This window comes from Lobosporangium transversale, assembly GCF_002105155.1.
Source record: "Lobosporangium transversale strain NRRL 3116 chromosome Unknown BCR41scaffold_44, whole genome shotgun sequence".
Taxonomy (NCBI): Eukaryota; Fungi; Mortierellomycota; class Mortierellomycetes; order Mortierellales; family Mortierellaceae; genus Lobosporangium; species Lobosporangium transversale.
Window position 1 is genome coordinate 235431 of NW_019029022.1, and position 22486 is coordinate 257916.

General features: G+C 43.1%; 4 protein-coding genes and 1 non-coding gene across 5 annotated transcripts; all 5 read left to right on the plus strand.

The window, feature by feature from the left end:
* Positions 1–1086: 1086 nt before the first annotated feature.
* BCR41DRAFT_412642 (hypothetical protein) lies at positions 1087–2979 on the plus strand (the record flags this gene model as incomplete). Its single annotated transcript, XM_022029476.1, has 2 exons — positions 1087–1608; positions 1883–2979. 2 exons carry the CDS (start codon positions 1087–1089, stop codon positions 2522–2524), a joined length of 1164 nt encoding a protein of 387 aa, XP_021877712.1. The 3' UTR covers positions 2525–2979.
* BCR41DRAFT_373901 (hypothetical protein) lies at positions 2720–3331 on the plus strand (the record flags this gene model as incomplete). Its single annotated transcript, XM_022026823.1, has 2 exons — positions 2720–2977; positions 3062–3331. 2 exons carry the CDS (start codon positions 2720–2722, stop codon positions 3329–3331), a joined length of 528 nt encoding a protein of 175 aa, XP_021877713.1.
* A 5592-nt stretch (positions 3332–8923) lies between these two features.
* Positions 8924–8995, plus strand: BCR41DRAFT_t124. The gene has a single exon. It is a non-coding gene; the product is annotated as a tRNA-Glu (tRNA).
* Positions 8996–11304: 2309 nt separating this feature from the next.
* Positions 11305–11893, plus strand: BCR41DRAFT_360703 (hypothetical protein). The gene is made up of 2 exons (XM_022025409.1): positions 11305–11472; positions 11495–11893. The coding sequence occupies exons 1-2, from the start codon at positions 11390–11392 to the stop codon at positions 11595–11597; spliced, it is 186 nt and encodes a 61-aa protein (XP_021877714.1). The 5' UTR covers positions 11305–11389; the 3' UTR covers positions 11598–11893.
* A 2435-nt stretch (positions 11894–14328) lies between these two features.
* Positions 14329–21929, plus strand: BCR41DRAFT_360705 (hypothetical protein). The gene is made up of 6 exons (XM_022025410.1): positions 14329–15067; positions 16439–17524; positions 17689–17843; positions 17962–18854; positions 18957–19809; positions 19910–21929. Exons 1-6 carry the CDS (start codon positions 14828–14830, stop codon positions 21891–21893), a joined length of 5211 nt encoding a protein of 1736 aa, XP_021877715.1. The 5' UTR covers positions 14329–14827; the 3' UTR covers positions 21894–21929.
* Positions 21930–22486: the final 557 nt, after the last annotated feature.

Sequence of the window (22486 nt, forward strand, 5' to 3'; positions counted from 1 at the left end):
CAAGTCCTTGGCAAGAGAGCATGAGTAGCAGTTGTGATCAATGGTATAGTTTCTAGCCTATCTTCCACGTACAACATTGCATTATTGTTGTTTTCAGACCTGGCACCAATCATGCGAGGTATTTCTTTTTCTGAGGGTTCCTTGTGTGTTAAACAGGCAGACAGAAAGCTTAGAAGAGATACAGACACAACGGTGAAAAAAATGTATGTGAGCAAACAGTTGCTGTGTTTATTTGTTGTCTGCACATGCCTTCTTTCATCGCGGGCTTTTTTTTTATTGTTTCGCATATCTTGTTTCCTTTTTTGTTCGTCAATCACTGTGTGCACGAATAAGCAGCTGAAGCATCTCTTTGGTTTCTGTACATGTATAAACACATTTTACATCGCGGCGTCTTTTTTTGTTCAAAACACAAACGTTTTCCATTGGTGCCTCCAAACAAACTTTATTTTGGTAGCCACTCCACAATGGTTATAACAATCCCTAGGAAAGGATCAAACGCGTTGGTATCAATCTCGCTTCTGTATTTCTAGATGCATATGTTTTGGCGATTGGTATCAACTATCAAATTCACACATACACACACCAAACGACCGCCAAAAACCACAAGGCGCTGCGCAATATCACCATTAACAAGGCACCGTCCAGTAAGAAAGGGTGCTTAGATAGCTTTTACTCCAAGCAATAAGCGCATGCAACTACATCACTCCTATCTCCGCCATTGATGCCGGAACCTGAGAGCCAACGAATATCTCTGCTTTAACGCAATAGTACTGGGGCTGTTGGATCAAAGAGCATCATATGAAGCCATCCTCTGATAAAAAAGCCTTTTTTTTCTTTAGTTGTTACCTTTGACAAGGATATAATCACCGAGTCATATCTGTCAATGCATTTATTACCCCTGTTCAAAATTATTAATCTTCTTTTATTCATTAAATTCCTCACAAAGCACAAAGCAAGGGCCGTCCCCAATACTAATCGTTAGTCCCTTTCTTGGATAATGTAAAGGCGCACCATCATTCTATATAGCGGAAGGGTCACATAGGAACCAGTTCCGGTCCATCTTTTCTGACAAGGCGAGCATATTGGATGGGTGCACAGTTGGTATCAGTAACTGCCGTCAGCACGATAGGCCGGCATCCACCACGTCGGAAAAAGGCAAAAAAGAAGCAACAGAAAAAACAAAAGCGGAAGCACAAAGGCAAGAAGCCCCACAGGGCTAAAAAAGAAGGTGCACCAGTTAGGAACTTGAAGAATGCTACGAAGGTTGAACACAGCTACAGCAGTAAGCACCCTATCAAGGCCTTAACAATTGGGTCCCTTAAGGCCTCCATGGCAAGGAAAGGCGGACTGGACGCAGATGAAAGGGATAATATTGCAAGCCAGATCCGAGGGGCAGTTGTTGTCCTCAACCGACTACGCCGACATGCATACTGGGCGATTGCCTTGGACATTGAAAGGATCATGCGGTTACCAGGGGCAGCAAGGTCGAGGAAAAAGGCACTGGACGAGGTCTTGGATAGCAATGATTATTCCTTCCGACTCGCCACCCTTCTTTTAAGCGGTCAAGGTGGGCCCCAATTCAGCTTACGCGAGGGCAAAAAAACAAGGGTAGAAGCGCCCCATTACCTCCTCGCTTATGAACATTTCAAGGCCACCACTGAACTTTCCCCAATAAAGGAAATAGACATCACATTGGGGACGTGCAAGGCTTTGATCCCAAAAAGATCTCATTTCCAAGAGCGTCAGAGCTACTAATGGGCCAAGTACAGACATCATTAAAGCAGCACTACAGGAACCCAATGGTATAGCTTGTGTAGGGTATTTTCATGTATATTCTGCAATTAAATTCTCTTTATTCAGACTCTTTTTTTTTTTTTTCTAGTTTGATGTCGAGAAAACAAACGAAGATATGAGCGACATTGAGTTTTTTTTGCGGGAGAACAAAAAAGTGAAAAAATACTCAGACTTTCCTACGTCCTCCTGGTCACCCGGGTATGTGTATCTGTCTGAACACGCCCTAGTTGACATCCTCTGGGCGAACGAAGATACCAAGCAGCTACTGGAGCGTATTCTGCCTCTCGACAATCCTTCCAAGACTGCAATGTTTGAGTGTGTACAGGGAACAAAAGGGGTTTTGATTCAGGCTCTCTTTTGTGACATTGGAGGCGATCACATGGTTCTTGGATATCGAGACAAAGTATCCCTGCAGTCACAGGACAAAGAGCTAACTCGGTTCAAACTCAAAGGGACGATTTCTACCAACGGTCTAGTTCTGAATCTACTTGCCTATGACACAACCCAGACGAAGAGACAGCAGCAGTCTGACGTAGATGAAGAAGACCCCAGCCAAGAACTGGAGCTTTCTCAGGGATTTCTCAACACGACGTGTTCAAAGGCAGCCGGTGAAGACCTGACAGATGAAGACTATGCAAACATAAACTGGAAGAGCTCACATTCAACAAACCAGGGCGGTACCATCCGCAAACAGCACAACTATCGTCGGATGCGATCCTGGTATTGTTAACGCCCTTACGTTTTCCTCCCTGGATCCTCACAACTCTAACTTGCGGCAAACAGTAAAGGTGAGAAGCAGGTTCTTGTACCTCCCCGTCCTCCGCTTCAATCACCTGTTGAACAAAAGGAAGCGTGAAAAAGGAATGATTGAGGTTGAGAGCGCCATCCCTGTGTTTGGAAGGGATACGTACTATGAGTACTTTCAATGGATGAACGAGGAGTCCCAGACACAGATAGGATCAAAGAATTTGGATGTGCTTCAAGAGTTCTACGAGCCCAGGTGGTACCTGAAAAAAAATGGGACCTACGAAAGGCTCAACGAGCTACGTTCGACTACGCGGTACAGCGAGTGTTGAAGATGCTCGGGGAAAAAGGAGTGCTTGTCGTCGGCCTAGGGTCCTTTGAAAGTAGTAAAGGAGTTCCCAGCAAGCACACTGCTATAACGAGACACCTTGTCACACAGGTATGGCTTTTTTTAAAAAAAGTAAGAAAAGCTGGAAAGCCATAGAACCCTTGCTAATAAACGACTGCCATTTGAAACGCTTAGGTCAGAGCACGAGGACACTTCGCTGTAGGGGCGTCCGAATTTTACACCAGCGCCCGCTGTCCCCAACCCCTCTGCGATAGCTTTTTAGAGACTGTGTACCCTCGCTCTAAATATTGCCGGACATGTAAGGTATTCTTCGACCGTGACGCAGTAGGGGCGGAAAACATCGCAAGAATCGGTCTTGCTCAAATTGAAAGGCAAGAGAGGCCTGCAAAGTACAAGCCCACGGAAGAGTCGCCTGCTCCGGCTGCAAAGCGCGCACGACGCTAGACACAAGTATTTGGGTGCCGGCACACCCACAAAAAATTTGTAAGTTCTGTTTATTTTCGTCTCCTGTATCCATCCTCTCTAATCTTTTGCCCCTGAATTTCTGGACTAACTTTAAAAACCGTACAGTTGTATCTACTAATCAGCGCAAAGCCTTATAAGCTATAGGCGAGTTCACCTCACCTAGAAAGCACCACAGTCAGGCCTGTAGACTAGGTTATAAAGGCCAAGGAAACATCCTTCACAATAAAGTCTTCAGTTTTCCCCATATGTCTTGTTCTTGACCTGCAGTTCATCTTGCCATTTATCTTTCCCCCTTTTCCCAACAAGCATTTGTCTTCCGGTAACTCAGTTTGTGAGCTCATCTATAAAGCCCCCATCTTCTCTTCTGGCATCCTATGGTGCTGTTCGTCGTCAAGGTTATTTGCCTCTATTTTCTCTTGTTATTCTTGTTGACACACTTTGTTCTGTCCTCTATCTTTACCCCTTAAGCAAAGATACACCTACTATTGTTGCAAAATTTAGGGGCAGATGTGGTAGGAGATTTAGGTGGATTATGAAGCCAGTCACTTCCAGCTGCAGATAGATAAATAATTCTAACACAATAAAAGAACACACACACTACTCAAAGACTGGACGAGAACAGTCAGTACTCAAATGGCTCTTGTGTAAAAATAAGGAACAAGGAGCCAGATTTTCCTGAGCTGTTGCTCGTTAAATAGTTGGTGGCGAACCCTCTACACGTGACTAAAACTAAAACCAACACTATTTACAACATGGTGGAGACCCCTGGGCAACAGTCCGTTTGGCTACTGCTGCCATTCTTTGTGCGTCCCGTAGAAGCTTTTTGGTCCTTTGCCGAACAATCTACCGTTTTATCGACCCATTTGGCCAATCCTGTGAAGGAACAAACGCAGTGGAGAATCTTTTCCAAGGTCCTATCATTCGTTCTTTCGCCCTCTTTGCCCTCTTGGCAAGAGAGCGCACTGCTTTTTCCTTTCATTTTTTCCTTCATCTTTTTCTTCTGGCTTTCCTTATTTCTTTGTATCCGATTGTCGCTGCAGCATACGACAATCCTAAACAACCACCAAACTCAAATCCCTTCTCCCGTTTCCCCTCTTACTTCGCCTGAACCAAAACCAGAGGATATTATCTGGCCACAGTTCGCAGTAGAGGACAAGATTCCGTTTGATGATTTCCTTGCGCGGTTCGAGCGTATATTCGAAGTAGCCAAGTTTAACGAATCCCAAAAGTTCGTCTGCTTCAATCGATGCCTTACTCGCGTTAGTCCTACAATTATCCAGCTGTCGAAAGCCTTGGACGAGAGAGATTATGAGACTGCCGTTAAGCGTCTTCGCCCTTACCTCGCGATTACCCAAGAGCAACGTCAAGCCCAAATCCTCGCGCAGTATGCAACCATTCAGCAAACACGCACTCAATCCTTAAAAGAATATTATGAGAGCTTTGAAAAACTGAATGCGACGCATGCCCTAGAACGTGAAGAATCTCTCGATCTCTTTTTCAAGCACTTGCAGTCACCCCTTCGGTCCCATGCTGCTATAATATATATGCTCGCGCAAGAAAAGAATGGGACTGTCCCTGTCTTTTACAAGCGGTTGACCACTTTCCTGGAGTGTTCCCCTCTTCCGACGAAACCCTCGGAGATTGTCCCAGCGCAAAGTGCACGCCCTACACAACCTCTCTGCTCCCACTGCTCAGGTCGCCATGCATCTGATCGATGCTATCAAAAATTTCCTGAGCTTCGTCCCCAAAGACAACAGCAACAGAGGCCAGCTCCTGTGGCAGTTGTTCAGCCAGCTACATCTCAGACCGAAACTCCTCCTAGGGTTTCCGTAATCGCTCCTGTCTCGGCCCTGTCTACGCCGCTATTTCCCTATGTTTCGCTTTCGTTTAACGATACGCCTGTAAAAGCGCTCATAGACACAGGTGCATTTATCTCTTGCATATCATCGCACGTCCTTGCAACAACCAAGGTTCCAACACACTGCATCAAAAATGATTGCACTCCAGTTGTCGCTTGTGATGGACGTATCACTCAAACCAAAGGCTCTGTTATGGTTTTCGTCAACAATACTCTCGTGCGGTTCTCTGTTCTCGATGGGCTAAATACTGAGTTCCTCATTGGTTGGGATTTGATCACAAAATTCAAATCGATCCTTACCACAGAAGGACTTTCCTTCGAGACCCAACCTCCTTGCGAAAATCCATTAGATGCCCCCATCCTGTCACTTCCTCCTGCAATTAACTCTAAGGTTAATCTCTCCTTCGATGGGCAAACCAACAATGCAGTCAATACTCTACAGCCTGTCATGACTGTCTGTCATTATACCTTAGAGCATCGTATCAATCAGTTGCTTCGAGAAAACCATGATATCTTTGCTCCTAAACCACAAGCTCCGCCCATTTCTAACACCGTGACGTTCACAATTGACACTGGATCGTCGCCCCCAATCCAGATCCACACTCGTCGACCAAACCCGGTCCAACAAGCTATCATCGATGAACATATTGACGCCATGCTTGCAGACGGTATCATCGTCCCTTCATCCTCTCCATGGTGCTCCCCGGTCCGGATTGTTGATAAGCCTAATGGAGAAAAGCGATTTTGTATCGACTACCGAGCTGTCAATGCGGTGACGGTTCAAGATGCTTACCCGATTCCATACATGGACATGCTCTTGAATGCTCTAAGTGGTGCGACGACTTTCTCAAGTTTGGATTTAGCTGCAGCATACTGGCAGGTTCCTATTGATCCGGCTACTGCCAAGAAGCTCGCCTTTACAACTCATCGTGGTCTCTTTAAATGGACTAGAATGCCGTTCGGACCTTCTACTGCGCCTGCTACGCTCCAACGAGCCCTGAATTCCATCTTTAACCCACTCTTGTACAAGAAGGTCATCGTATACTTTGACGATATTATTGTCTACTCAGAAAATGTTGAACAGCATTTCCATGACCTCCAAGAAGTGCTAGCTATCCTTCGTGCGCATGGATTGTCCCTAAAACGATCTAAATGCCACCTTTTCCGATCATCGATCAAAGTCCTTGGTTTCATTGTTTCTGCTAATGGTGTAGAGGCCGACCCTGACAAGACTAGACCTATCGATAACTATCCAGTTCCCGCTTCCGCTAAAGACGTCCTGAGCTTTCTAGGGATGTGTGGAGTATATCGCTCGTTCATACCAAAATTTGCGATAATCGCTGCCCCACTCTACCAGCTCACCAAGAAAAACGTCGTGTTTGAATGGTCAAGCGAAGCCCAAGAAGCTTTGAGACTCTGAAAGTTAAGCTGACTTCTGCCCCTGTTTTAGCTCATCCAGATTTTTCTCGCCAATTCGAGATTCATAGTGACGCTGCTTGTAAGACGGGCGTTGGTGTCGTGCTATGCCAGCGAGATGATAATGGACATCGCCACCCTGTCGCCTATGCTTCCCGATCCTTGACCCATGCTGAGAAAAACTATTCTGTTGGAGAGCTTGAGGCTCTTGCCTTTGTCTGGGCTCTCAGAAAGAAATTTCATCATTTTGTGAATGGATCCCACTTTCTTATTTTTACCGACCACAGCTCCCTCCAATTTCTCACAAAAGCGAAAGATCTGGACGGGCGCCTTGGCAGATGGGCACTGATTCTCCAAAGGTATAATTATACCATTCATCACGTCCCGGGTATCCATCATCGCGTACCAGACGCCCTGTCTCGCCATCCTCTGCCATCAATTTCAGTACTTTTCCCAAGCCATGTCACTCCAATAGAAAACGAGGAACAACTCATTGCACAACAAGCCAATGACCCTTTTTGTGCTAGAATTATCGAGGAGTTGGAAGACCGGCCGGAGTATCGCCTTATTCGCGGCATTCTTTACCGCATTTACCTTGCCCCTCACAATCCTGAGCGTGCTCGCTTTCAGATCGTGGCGCCACTGATTTTTCATTCGTTCATTTTATACCAAGCTCATGATATCCCTTTAAGCGGACACCTTGGCCAGTCAAAAACTCTTCATCGCATTACCTCGCAATACTGGTGGCCTACAGTCAATAGGGATGTTAAGAGTTATATTCAAAGATGTAATGCCTGTCAAACTCTCAAGTCTGGACGCTCCTATTCGACGATCCAACACCCAACGGTATCTAATGCGGCTTTCGTGAAACTTGCAGTCGATTACTATGGTCCTCTTCCAGAAACTTCTTCTGGCTTCAAGTACGTCGTTGTGATTCAAGATATGTTCACGCGCTTTGTCCATCTGTTTCCTGCGAAAACAACGCAGGCGAGAGAATTGATTACCCTACTCGTCGACCAGCATTTCTCGCTTCATGGAGTTCCTGTCGAAGTCATGTCTGACAACGGCCCTCCCTTCACTGCAGACGACTATAAACATCTCGCCCAGCTTTTGAATATAACACCAAAGTTTGCTCCTGCTTACCATCCTCAGTCTAATGGCATGGTCGAACGATTCATGGCTTCTCTTCGTACTCTCATAGCAGCCTATTTACAGCCAGATAGTCATTCTCGTTGGGATGAACATTTGAGCAAGTTAGCGTTCGCATACAATACGGCGTTTAACCGACAAATCCAAGACACACCATTCTTCATGGTTTATGGTCGTGATCCCCGTCACCCACTGAATGCTATTGACTCTCTTGATTTGGAGCGTATGTTGATACAGAGCGCCAATCAACGTTCTCAGTACTTCCAGGCCCTATATCGCGCTCATAGCCTGGCTCTGACACTTCAAGATCGTGCTCCAGTAGAGGCTGATTCAGATGAGATCTGGCCTGTTGGTCTCGCCGTTTGGGTTTACACCCCACCTGTTTCTACTCGAGGTGCTAATCCCATGTTCGCTAAGTTCAAACGCCCCTGGACCGGCCCTTGTCGAATTACTCAAATTAGGAGTCATAATAGTCGTGATCTGACTACGGAAAATGGTCAGCGATTATTAAACATTCATACCTCCAGACTCAAAAAATTCTATTCGAGTAACGGAACTACAATCGCACCGATCAATGCTCCCGAGGTCGAAACGGCCAACGTCCCTTTGCCTCCGTCTACTGAGGGGGATGTTGTGGCTGGTCATTAATAGTTATATGAATTAATTATAACTATTTTATTTTTACTTTGTATCTACTAATCGGGACATTCTGTCGATCCACAGTTAAAAGAACCTTTGTGCAAAGCCTTAAGCTATAGGTGAGTCCACCTCACCTAGAAAGCACCACAGTCAGGCCTGTAGGCTAAGTTATAAAAGCCAAAGAACTTCTTCCTCAATAAAGTCTCCAGTTTTCCCCATACGTCTTGTTCTTGCTATTATCTTTTCCCCTTTTCACAACAAGCATTTGCCGTCCAGGAACTCAGTTTGTGAGCTAACCTATAAAGCTCCCATCTTTCTCTTTCGGCATCCTATGGCGCTGTTTGTCGTCAAGGTTGTTTGTCATTATTTTCTCTTGTTATTCTTGTTAACACTCTTTGTAGTGTCTATCTTTTTGCCCCTTAAGCATATACACCTACTATTTACAACAATATGACATCACGTGAATTATATAGCTTTATATAGTATTAAAAGTCACCAGTTTCAACAATTCCTAGTTGGTCCAGTGGTCAGGATTTGTCGCTCTCACCGACAAGGCCCGGGTTCGATCCCCGGACTGGGAATCATATTTTAATCTAGGATAGCGATTTTTTTTTTTTTTGAAAAAAGATATTTGCACGGGCCCGTACAAATATTTAAAAAATCTATTTGCACTGCCCCGTACACACCTTATTTACACCGCTCCCCCCGTGCAAATAAAAAAAAGTTATTTGCACGGGGGGTCTTTTTTTTTATTTGTACGGGGTCTTTATTTTAGCCCTAAACACCATAACCAGGAAGCCTTCCATGACACAGGCTTAGATCTAGAGCCGCTGCCTAAGCATCAAATACTGACCAGAATATCTTATCAAGTTCGTATGTAGCTCAGAGTAGATGTTGGCATTCTTTATGCGACTGGGACTAAATACAGAATTACAAATGATTTATCTATAGTTGAAATATACTATGCAGCTTTACTTTGCACTTTTGTTGGTTGCATTGTTATGGTTCCCCGATGCTTTCTTTCATTTAACGCGTGCATACATCTTAGGTATTTCCGTACACTATTAAGCACACAACGATGAATTCAGTTATTAGGAATCTCTAACGTGTAGTTTGTGTCGGTAGATGTACAACCAATCATACTACCATACTCATTGCTATGATGCATAGCGCGCCATGTTACTAGTCTCTTTCTTTTCTCTTAGATGTCCTTATCTCTGTCGTCCTTTATTAAGAACTCAAGCGCCCTCGGTACTATTTTGTTTATCAAATTCATCAAAATACAATGGGTAGACCTCAGCTTATTTTGTGGAATATCTATCCTCTTACCCGATATTACTTGTCTTTTGATAGTTGGTGACAGTTCGCACTCAAAGCCGAACGTGCACAATCACCTATATCTCTATATCTAAGTGGCTAAAATATATTACATACATAGTAAGTTATATCAATTAGGTTAAAACATTGCACCAACTAAGAAGGAGGACAAAGAGAGGGTTCTTGTCTGCCCCACGTGAGTGGTAATTTAAATCATCGTATACGCTATATGGGTCTAATGGTAGTATTTTTGTATGTCACAAATGAGCTGTTTGGCAGCTCCCACGGCGCTGCAACTTCCACCAGTAATAATTCCAGACCCCTCTCTACTCTAGACTCACCTCCACTTATTTATATAAAGCCAGAATCATGTAGTCTGTAGGATACACGTTGCTGCTTGTAGATGAAAAAGAGACCCCGTGCAAATAACTTTTTTTTTATTTGTACGGGGGGAGCAGTGTAAATAGAGGTACGGGGCAGTGCAAATAATTTTTTTTATAAGTAAAAATTTATTTGCACGGGGGCCGTACAAATAACTTCATCCTTTTTTTTTTTTTTGGATTAATCTATTTGGCAGCCCATTGCCAAATATAATCAACTTTCAAGACTCTCTTTGGCAGCCCAGTTGCCAAATAATATTCATTATTTACTTGGCAACCTACCCAGCGTTATTTGGCCTCTAACTATTTTTTTTTTTTTTTTTTTTTTTTTTCATTCCTAGGAACCGTATATGTGTATAACGCTCATACTTTAAATTAATAAAGCTCCCATCTTCTACGTCATGGTTATGTGTAGTGACATTGTCTTGTCTCATTGAAAACTAATGACTTTTTTTTTCAAGTAGGTCGCTCATAAAGTTTTGGAGGTGCCATTTGGAGATCAATGCCTATGAGAGGTTTTCGCTCGGAGCAAACGCGTCTCACCTGCTACCTAGACGTCTTCAATAAATCATTCCTTAACCGTGTACATTGAAGGCTGTTTTGTGAAGATGTCATCGCCGCTGCCCTTAGTACCTCCGGCGGCATTAGCTGTGCAAGGCAATGTATCCACAGAACGCTGCCTGTTTTACCACTGATGTTATGACCCTGTTATCAAAAAAAAAAAAAAAAAAAAAAAAAAAAAAGTAATGTATTTGGCAGCCCAGCTGCCACCCAAGAGTGCGAAGTTAAGTGGCAGCCCCCAGAAGTAGGCTGCCAAATAGAGGCAAAAATTACTATAATTGGTATGGGCTGCCAAATAATATTTAGCAACTGGGCTGCCAATTATGTTATCTGTGAGTATAATGTGAGTATAACTTGTAACAATGAAGATATTAAGGTATTAAAAAGAAAAAAGAATATTTTTAACATTTTTATTATTCGCGTCATTGAGATAATGATTCAACGTATAGCCCGTTCCATTTGGTCGCGATCCCTTATATTTTTTGAATACTTTTAAATGTATTGGCAGCCAATTGACTCGCTTGTTATTGCAAGTGGTGTGACTGGTCATTAAAATTAATTTCAGTTTATTTTGTATCCACTAATCTGTCGAACCAGCTTAAGGAATCTTTGCGCAAAAGCCCTTTGTAGTCATAGGCGGGTCCGCCTCACCTAGAAACTACCGAGTATAAAAGCCAAAGAAACTTCCTTCTTAATAAAGTCTTCAGTTTTCCCCAAATGTCTTATTCTTCACCTGCAGTTCATCTTGCCATTTATCTTTTTCCCCTTTTCACAACAAGCATTTGTCTTCCGGTAACTCAGTTTGTGAGCTCACCTATAAAGCTCCCATCTTTTGACATTCTATGGTGCTGTTTGTAGTCAAGGTTATTTGACTCTATTTTCTCTTGTTAATCTTGTTGACACCCTTTGTCCTGCCTTTTCCTGATTGTGTCTATCTTTCTGTCCCTTAAGCAAAGATATTTTTTACAACAATGCCACCAAACCAATTTATTATGATTAAGATATGTGGGGTCTATATGTTGTCTAAATAGTCCTCCCCATAAAAAAACACCATCTAGACCAAGCATAGAAATAAAGAGATTAGTCAAGAAAGCACTGTCGAGCTAATACTTACAACTTTTTCAAGACGAAGGCCTTTCCCGACCTAGTCATGTTTGTAGTAGCTCATGAAAAATTTTAGACAGACAAATAGTAACCAGGGAGCAGAAGTGAGAATAGGATGTGGATTCACACACCACATCCATGGGGCATTTATCCAAATTTGTATCAAAATAAAACTGCAAGTTTGTCTCGGGCACCACACCATGGGGCATAGAGCTGTTAGTATGTCTGTATTATAAATTTTCATGTAACACGTGTACTGTGAAATATGCAACTGATCATATCCTATTGTTGTTGCCGGCTTGGTGTCTTTCCTCCCCATGGATTCAAAGAAGGCTATTTTGGTATCTCGAATTTGGACTCAACCTGTCAGTGAGCATTGGTGCAACGCATATAAGGCACACAGGCTGTTGACGAGCCTACTTCTCACCTTCACCGTTTGACGCAGGTCAGGGTTGTGACGGTCTAGCGAAGAAAACGTAAGGGCATTAACAATACCAGGATCGCATTAGACGGTAGTTGTGGTATTTGCAGATGAGCATCGCCCTAGCTCATGGAATATGAGTCCAACGTTTTCAAGAAGTTTGGGGCTCCTCTTCCAGTTTATGTTTGCGTAGTCTTCATCTGTCAGGTCTTCACCGGCTGCCTTTAAAACACGCCGTGTTAAGGAATCCTTGAGAAAGTTTCAATTCCTGGCTGAGATCTTCTTCATCTACGTCAGACTGCTGCTGTCTCTTCGTCTGGACTGTGTCATAGGCAAGTGGATTCAGAACAAGGCCATTGGTAAAATCGTTCCTTTGAGTTTGAGCCGAGTTATACCTTTGTCTTGTGCCTGTAGGGGTACCTTGTCTTGATAGCCATGAAACATGCGATCTCCTTCAATGTCACAAAGAGAGCCTGTATCTAGACCTCTTTTGTTCCCTGTACACATTCAAACACTGCAGCCTTGGAAGGATTGTCGAGAGGATGTCAGTTAGGACGTGTTCAGACAGATACACATACCGAGGGGGGACGTAAGGAAGTCTGTTTTTTTTTTTTTTTTTTTTTTTTCATTTCTTGTTGATTGTCATGGCGAAGGCTTGGTGGTGGTGGCAGTGGTGGTGGTAGTAGCAGATCCACAAAAAGGAAATTTTCAGATGAAGGAGGAGGAGGAGTAGAGGGATCAAGACCACCGAAAGGACCTTTGCTGGGTCCAGGAGGAGGGGGAGAGACAAGCCGGCAACAACAGTAGGACACAATCTACTACAAACATGACTAGGTCCAGAAAGGCCTTCGTCTTAAAAAAATTGTAAGTATTGGCTCGATATACTTTTTTTTCTTGGTTAATTTATTTATTTATTTATTTCTGTGTTCTAATACATTTCTTCTTTTTACAATAGATGGAATGTCTCGTTTTTTAATGGGACGGACTATATGTTGATTTTACCCCCTATTGTCCAGTAGGAGAACAAGAAAAAACGTTGACTATCCCCCCTTTATTTTATTTTTTTTTTTTTGACGCGAAATTGTAAAGTTCTTTTGATTTTGAAAACCAGTGTCCGCAAATTATCAAGAAAAAACATTGGTGAGAGTTGGTCATGCATGTTTCCAGTGACAACAATTCGTTCTTTCCTCCCCTTTTTTTTTTTTTTTTTTTTTTTTTTTTTTCCTTTGACTTGTGCTCAAATTCCAGCAAGTTGGATCTGTGAATGTTGGAAAGTGTATATAAACTCTTTCCCCTTTTTCTCAAACCCTCGACTGTCCGACTGTCTTAATAATTGTTTTACCAATGACGAAACTGGATCACGTTTAAAGATACCCATTTGCTTATGGCAAAAAAGTTGATCGTCCATGAAGGTTAGCAAACTATAAAAGATCATGGCAGTATGAATTTATCATTTTTTAAAAGAGATTGACACCAAAGCCGAGGTTTTATTATTGTCCCAAGAAATTAAGTAATGTAAATACCGCAATTGTAACAATGTAGTTTTTCTGGGCACAAGCCCTGTTATTCTGCTGGCTTGAGGTATGTAAGAATGAGAGCAAAGTTGGCTTTTTTTTGTTTTCAAACCTCGCCAAGCTTCATTGCAGCCATTTGCGCCGACAAGGTCTATTGTGAAGAAGCAGGGCTTTCTTTTTCTGGCAATCTGGCGGAGTCCTCTGTCACACATGTCACACATGTCTTGGAAACTAAGTTGTCAGGTATTAAATATTGCCGCATGTCTTGAGAAAGCAAAAAAAGAAGGCACTTTTTGCCTTTGCTCTCATCAATTGAAAGTCAACAAGAAGAAGAAGAAGAAGAAGAAGAAGAAGAAGAAGAAGAAAAGCACAGCCCTGGATGAGGAAAGGAAGGAAAAGGGAAGGAAGGACAATACCCATGGAAAACAAAGTCATCTATCATTTATCAATGATGTGTTCGGATAGCTTTTACATCTTCACTTGTAAACTGCTAAAATTAACCTGCATATCAGAACGTGGTCGATCAACTGTCCTTTTAAAAAAGGGCCTTCCCTGTCTTCACTTTTATTTTATATGGTCATTTGTGTCATTTCATTCTTTCCATTGCTTCAACCTCCCCTCAAGGATCATTCTGATCCCCTCCAAACCCTTTCTTATTCTTTCTCTCTACTTTCTCTTCCTCGCTCTCTCTCTCTCTCTCTCTCTACTCTCCTCTCTTTCTTCCTCTTTCTTGATCTTTTTTTATTTATATATATATATATATATAAATATAAAAAAAAAACACACACACAATCCATTGACGCTTCATTCCGCTCTGTCCCAGAGTGCCATCAATCTCTTCTCCATTTCGTTTAATTTGCTTTCTCTTATTATTTCTGCATGTCCATCTGCCTATCAACCCATCTGTCTTTTTATCAGTCTTTCTATTGACATTACATTTGTTTACAGTCTCAAGTCCCTTAATCCAGTCAGTCTTTCATTCTTTTGACTTTTGCTTTTTCATACATATCGACACCCTGATATCCTGACATCCTTGGTACGCAGGCACACAGGCACACAGGCACACAGACATAGCATAGCGCACACTGTTATATTGCTACTATCGTCATTGTCACCATGGAATTCGTTTATCGCGCCATCCCACACCGTGTGCGTCGTCTTTTCTCTCCAAAGCCAAAGGAGGGCGAAGGTCCAGAAGACAGTTATCGTCTTCGTCGAATGGAATCACATGCCTCCATGACTGCCACAAAACGAAGACGCATCTTCCTCAACTTGACACCAGAGTCAATTGAAAATGATCTCGATGCACCACATGTGTCTATACCTCATTACCCAACTAACAAGGTTACAACTTCGGTAAATATGCCCATAACAGCTCTCCTCTCTCTCTCTCTATTTTTTTTTTTTTTTTTTTTTTTTTTTGGTTCTGTGCAGCAATCAGAAGCACAAATCTGTAAGCGGGCTCGTTTTTATGTTGCATACAGTGCGGTGCGATCAACGAACAATTTGATATGTTTTCAGCAATCCTGAAATGATGACAATGCAATGTCGAAAGGAGACATTAGATAAAGGGATATCACTTCACAAAACTTGGGCAAATTCCATTGATCAGCCAATGAGACCAAACCCTGTTCTATTTTTTGATTTGTTTATGATCCCTGTCAGCGTCTTCCGGTCCTTCAATTCCGGCATCTCGGTGGCCTTCTTTTCCGCTCCAATCCCAGTCACTCAGTCAACAAACCAACAACAAACAACAAGTTTGTTCCTCTTTTTGTTTGAGCTCTTTTTCTCTCTTTCGTCACTTGGTCTCTCATTCTCCGACATTGCATGCCCACACAAACATGTGCCTGTGCTGTGCAATTTCCTTTGCTTTCTATATTTATTCTTGCGGGAAAAGGAACAATGTCCCATCACTGACAATGGAAATATTATATGATACTCAGCTCTATCCTGCCTTTTCGTGACTCCCGTATCACTTTCATGAATACGTGTATAAATATCATATCATCACTCGATACATTCGAGCCCTGGAATAGTGGCAGGCCATAGCAGCTGGTGCTTCTGATCTAAGGATCAACGCGGATCACTCGCTCATTTTATTTCATCCACCGCATTCCAGAACAGAAAGCAGGGGTGGCGTTGATAAATTAAAAAAAAGTGCAGCGGGAAGATCACCTTTACAGTCCTTCAACAGTGAAAAAAAAAAAAAAAAAAAAGCTCTCATAGTTACACAGCCCAGCATTACCCCTGTCTTCCTTTCCATTTTTTTTTGCTTTGTCAACCAACACTCATTGCTTTACATCTTCCCTTTTCATCTCTCTTGGTTTCTTGCCAGTGCACATTTGGATTTTTTTTTGTATAAAGCATTATCGAAAGCCTGTAATTGGCTAAAGGTGTCGACTAATCAACCTTGGCAATGGACCTCGGTGTGCTTGTTCTTTCATGGTTTCATTTAAGCACCAGGAGTGAAATAACTACTAGAACAATAGAACGAGGATGAGACGAAAGAAGGAGATGGGAAGGAAGAGAGGCTTGGAGTTTTAAGACTGGGACCTGTTCTATGAATAGCCAAAGGATATGGGCTGACACATTTGTGTTGATCGATTAATTTTGAGAAGGGTGATTGTTCTGTGCAACAAGCGATATATTATCCTAGATGTGGATAGGCGTCATGATTCATCTTGTTTTTTAACTCAATTTTTTTTTTTTTTTTTTTTTTTTCCCTAGAAATATGACCTGTTTTCGTTCATACCCAAAAACCTGTTCGAGCAGTTCCGTCGTCTCGCTAATCTGTATTTTTTGTTCGTGGCAGGACTCTCAATTGCACCTATTCTTGGAGGGTTTGCGCCTTATTTGACTTTCCTACCTCTCATCTTCATCATCTCTGTCACAGCAATCAGAGATGCCATCGAGGATTGGAAGCGCCGGAAATCAGACGAAGCATTCAATAACGCACCAGTTATTCTCCTCCGAAATTGGACAAATACCAACATTCACTCTAGGAGCTCAAGTAAACTACAGGCAATTCAATCCACCATCAACAATCTGTTCAGCTTCCTCAGTAGACCCTCCAAATCACATCTTCCTAATCGTGCTGCCGCTATCAATGCTGCAGCCTTAACACCCGTTACACCAAGCGGACGCTCCGATCAAAATTCTTACTTTGATGGTCATTCTTCACATGGTGCGGCAACGGATGCCCAGGACTCTGCTGGCAGACCTATCCGACGTATCCGTCGCAACGTTCCTCATTCTGTACTTAATCATACTGAATCATTCTCAGCAAAACACTCAACTGGCGCCAAGTGGCAGGATTGTATCTGGCAGGATGTTAGAGTCGGAGATATCATATATCTCAAAAATGACGATCCTATCCCAGCAGATATGGTCATTCTCTCCACATCCGAGCCAGATGCCTTGTGCTTTATTGAAACCAAAAATTTGGATGGAGAAACCAACTTGAAAATTCGTCGTGGATTGACTGCTACCAAGGGACTCAAGACACCTGCAGACATTGAAAGAGCAGCATTTTATGTAGAATCAGAAGCCCCTCATGCCAACTTGTATTCATATCAGGGAGCACTCAAATGGTTGGTTTCTGACGGAGCAGATATGCCTGCAGGAGATCGTGTTGTTCACAACAAGACTGAATCTATCACCATCAACGAAATCTTATTGCGTGGATGTGTCTTGCGTAACACAGAGCACGTCATTGGAATGGTACTCTTCACAGGGGTCGATACCAAGATTATGTTGAACTCTGGAGATACTCCTAGCAAACGCAGTCGTATTGAAAAGGACCTTAATTTCCATGTAAGCTATTTATTTCATCTATTATGTCCCTTGCATGCGCGTCATTAGTATTTATCCATTACGACATGATGCATCTGTGTATAAATTCATCCAAATTTGAACTAGAGCTTGAAATTGAGCTCGAGTCTGACTATTAATGAATGGGAACTCTATTCGCCCGTTAGATCGTCATGAACTTTATCATCCTATTTGCTCTCTCTATTGGATCTGCCATTGCCAATGGTGTTATTTTCGCAGATACTGCTAACAACTCTGGAACACTCTTCGAATTCGGTGCAGATGCATCCACGCCATTCATGTCGGCCTTCGTTACTTTCTGGTACAATAATAGGAATATCATTGTAAACCATTATAAAAAAAAAGAAAAGAAAGAAAAAGAAAAAGGAACTGCACTCGAATTGCACTAAGATATGCATCATCTTTTCCCATCCTTCTAGGTCTTGTTTGATTTTGTATCAGAATATTGTACCGATTTCCTTGTACATTAGTATTGAAATTGTAAAGACAGCGCAGGCGTATTTTATTCACAAAGACATTGAGATGTACGACGAGCGTGTCAATCAGGCATGTATCCCGAAAACATGGAGTATCTCTGACGATTTAGGCCAGATCGAATACATCTTTTCAGACAAGACAGGCACGCTGACTCAAAATGTCATGGAGTTTCAAAAATGTACTATCAATGGACTTGACTATGGTATTGGCGAGACAGATGCTACACGAGGGCAAAAGATGACCGGTGATGGAGAGTATGAACCTATGGAATTCGAATCTGATGATGACTATATCGCTAAATTAAACATGGAGCGCATCAAAATGAAGACAGCTATGGATCAGCTTTTTGAAAACAAGTATTATTCTGACAAGACGACTTTTGTGGACTCGGATCTGTTTACAGATATGGCTGATCCGACCTCGAAACATGCCAAGGCGATCATGAACTTTTGGACAGCGGTTGCAGTCTGCCATACTGTCATTACAGAGCGTGATGATGAGGATCCTTACAAGATTGAGTACAAGGCTCAATCACCTGATGAAGCTGCATTGGTTTCAACAGCCCGGGACGTTGGTTTTGTCTTCTTGGAGAAGAAGGGACCAGTTATGCATCTGGAAATCATGGGCCAACCACGGACGTATAAGATTTTGAACATCTTGGAATTCAACTCGAACAGAAAGCGTATGTCGATCATCCTTCGGCCACCAGAAGGTGGTATCGTGCTCGTCTGTAAAGGTGCGGACAGTGTTATTTATGAACGTCTGGACAAGGGCGATGAGCAAAGCAAGCTGCGTGAAGACACTTTGGTTGATCTAGAACGGTTCGCAAATGAAGGTAAAAAAAAAAAAAAAAAAAAAAGAAAAGTTATTTTACGATATCCACTTCATTCGTAAATTTCTAATCTCAACTCTGAGGTATAAAATTTAATTTTGTTAGGTCTTCGTACCCTTTGCTTGGCTTATCGTAAAATCAGCGAGGAAGAGTATGCAGAATGGGTACTGGAGTATGATGAGGCCTGCAACACTATTCATAATCGCGATGAAAATATTGAAAATGCTTGTGAGGGCATTGAGCATTCGCTACTTCTCTTGGGAGGCACTGCCATTGAGGATCGACTTCAGGTTGGCGTCCCAGAGTGTATCGCACTATTGTCCCGCGCTGGAATCAAGCTCTGGGTTTTGACAGGAGATAAGACGGAGACGGCCATTAACATTGGATTTGCATGCAATCTACTTCAGAGGGACATGATCCTGATCATTATTCAAGCGCAGGATAAGGAAGACACGCGTGAGCAGCTTATGAAGGCACTAGACAAATTCTGGGGACGGGAGGCGGAGAAAGATCCGTCTTTGACCAATAGGTCGCATGCATTGGTTATTGACGGAGAGACACTCAAATATGGCTTGTCGCCATCACTGAATGGTTTACTTCTGGATGTCGGCAAACGCTGCAAGTCTGTCATTTGCTGTCGTGTCTCACCACTGCAGAAGGCCAAAGTCGTCAGCATGGTGAAGCGTGGGTTGGATGTCATGACTCTCTCCATCGGAGACGGCGCCAACGACGTATCCATGATCCAGGAGGCCAACATTGGGATTGGTATTGCGGGAGAGGAAGGTCGTCAGGCCGTGATGGCGTCCGACTTTGCTATCGCTCAATTCCGGTTCCTTTCAAAATTGCTCCTCGTTCATGGACGTTGGTCCTATATCCGAATCTCAGAGATGATCTTGACATTTTTCTACAAGAACGTCGTGTGGACCTTGACCATCTTTTGGTTCCAATTCTTCTCTGGGTATGCTAAGAACTAACACTATCCAGGTTTTGGTATCCATATTTGTTTATTATTCAATGACTGATTTATCTTGATACCTTTCATTATGTCTCTTACTTAGCTTTACAGCGCTGCTGTTGTTTGATTATACCTTTGTGGTACTATATAACCTGCTGTTCACGTCTTTGCCAATCATGTTCATGGGAGCGTTCGATCAGGATGTAGATGCAAAGACCTCGATGCAGTTCCCAGCGTTATATCTCCGTGGAATCAAACAGAAGCACTTTACGCGCAGCAAGTTCTGGTTGTATGTTCTAGATGGACTTTATCAATCTATCATTTGCTTCTTCATCCCATGGTATCTCTCGAACGATATCTACTCAAATGGACATAGTACCAATGACCTAGTCTCTATCGGAGCATTGATCTCTGCCTGCTCTGTTGTCGTTGCCAACTTGTATGTGGGTCTCAATATGTTTCACTGGACCAAGATGATTTTCGCTGTGATCTTTGGGTCAATCATTGTCTTTTTCCTCTATTGCTGGGTGTATGCCAACTTTTTCACAGTCGAGAACACGTTCTACGGCATGGATCATATTCTACTCTCCAGCCCTACTTTCTGGCTCGCTATCGTGTTGTCAGTTGTTTTAACTATGTTGCCTCACTATGGCTACAAGTTTGCTCGCCAATATCTGAAGCCTAACGATATTATCATTGTTCGCGAGCAGCTGTACAGAGAGAAGCACCCTTCAAAGAAGGAGCGTCGTGCCAGAAAGTTGAAGGCCATGGCTTTGCGTGAGAGTGAATTGAACGGAACAACCAGTAGTTTTCACGAGACAGGCGTTCCTAGCCATGTGCTCGGGGATGATGATATGGAAGACAACGATTTAGATCAAATCCCCGTCATTCGCAACTCTCCTACAATCATATCACCAGACGATCCAAATGAGCACCAGCCAGGCGACATTAGGCAGCGTCAGTCTAGCCCATCATCCATGCTTAGCGTGGGTAAGATGGATGAACCAAGTTATTTGAAGGGAAGCGCTGTTGCAGCTGAAGGACTAGCAGTGTCTTCAACATCGCTTACGGCTCAACCACAGCGAGAGTTGGTTGGACGGAGACGTGTTAACAACAACAACACAAATGCCACTGTAACGGCTGACACATCCATAGGGCATAGTGATAACAATGGTGGTGGCAGTGATATGCTGGAGCCAACCAATCGCAAGTTCGCTCAAGGTTATCCCACCATATCATTCTCATTCAACCAAGAACTTGCCTCTGCGGCTGCAGCGGGCACTGCTGCTCATGCTAGCACAGGGATTGGAGCAGTGGATAGGCCACGCAACAAACGCCAGAGTACACCCTCTGTTCCTGTAGGTGGGCCTAACTTTAGATTTATGGGGGAAGATTCTCCATCCTCTGGATCTGGATCTGCGTCGAATCGACCTGTCAGTCATAAATCTGGTCATACTGGATTTGCATTTTCAACTGACGATGCATCAGCGTTTGTGTATTCACACTTGAACCGGGTACACAGTGCAAGTGCAGATGAGCGAGTGTCAGCTGCTAAAGCCAGACGAGCTTCGCGACGATACCAAGTAGGAAGGAATAGTATCGATGGAAGCGAGGTTGGATCTGGATCTCATCCTAGCTCGCCTGTAATAGCGTCAGGATTTGGATATGATTCTCACGATAGAGTGTCTCCAGAAGTAAGGTCGCCGTTTGATGACAGTAATGAAGTAGATTCATCATCACAGCCAACTATTGGAGATGCTACAGGTATTGATAGTGGACGGCGCGAATCTCTAACCCGGCGACCCCGAGGACTCAGTCGATCGATGACTGCGCCCGATATTCCTGTCACTGAGCTAGGAGCCATATTAAAGCAACAGCAGAAGGATATGGAGTTGGGAATAGAAAGACTGTCGAAGGCGGAGGCATCTGTAAAAGCAGCAGCAAAAGCACAGCAGCGACAGAGCGTACAGAAGGTGAGATTCCAGGGTGCACCTGAGGATGAGGACGAAAAAGAGAAAGAGCCGAATCCATCAGCAGCAGGCTCTGGATCTGGATCTGCACGTCGAGAATCATCGAAAGAGAAATAGTAATACAAATAAATAAAAATATAAAATGAGATCGATTTAATATATTGCACACGAGACTCTTTTTACTTTTTCCTAAATCACATCCTAATGCATTTTAGAAACAACAGGATTTTATGCTTTTTATCAAGAAGAGAAAGCCGAGATCAGGCTGGCCATCGTACACAGATTGTGGAAGCGCTGTGAAAAGTTGATAAAGGCGACTGTTCAGTGCCTGTTATTTCTCCATATCTCCCTGGATTTAGCAGTAGTTAACAGAATTATTTGATTTCTCTCGAACGACCGCCATCTAGAGGAACTAGTTAGAATTGTCAGAGTTCGCTGCATCGTTCAAACAATAAAATTCGAGCGGTAGTCAGCCAACCCTCGAAATATGATATAAAATAACATCTCAAGACACTTCAATAGAATTACGGTAGCTACTGAGACGTAGATTAGATATTCTCGTCTCTTATATGCACTGGATGATACAGAGGTTGTTCCCTGAGCTAAGCTTTTTGAAGTTACGCCAAGTATCAGTAAATATAGACATAGTCTCGCTTTCCACATATTCCCATCCCTTCCCAATCCAAGGGCTGTGACATAGCCATGAAAGG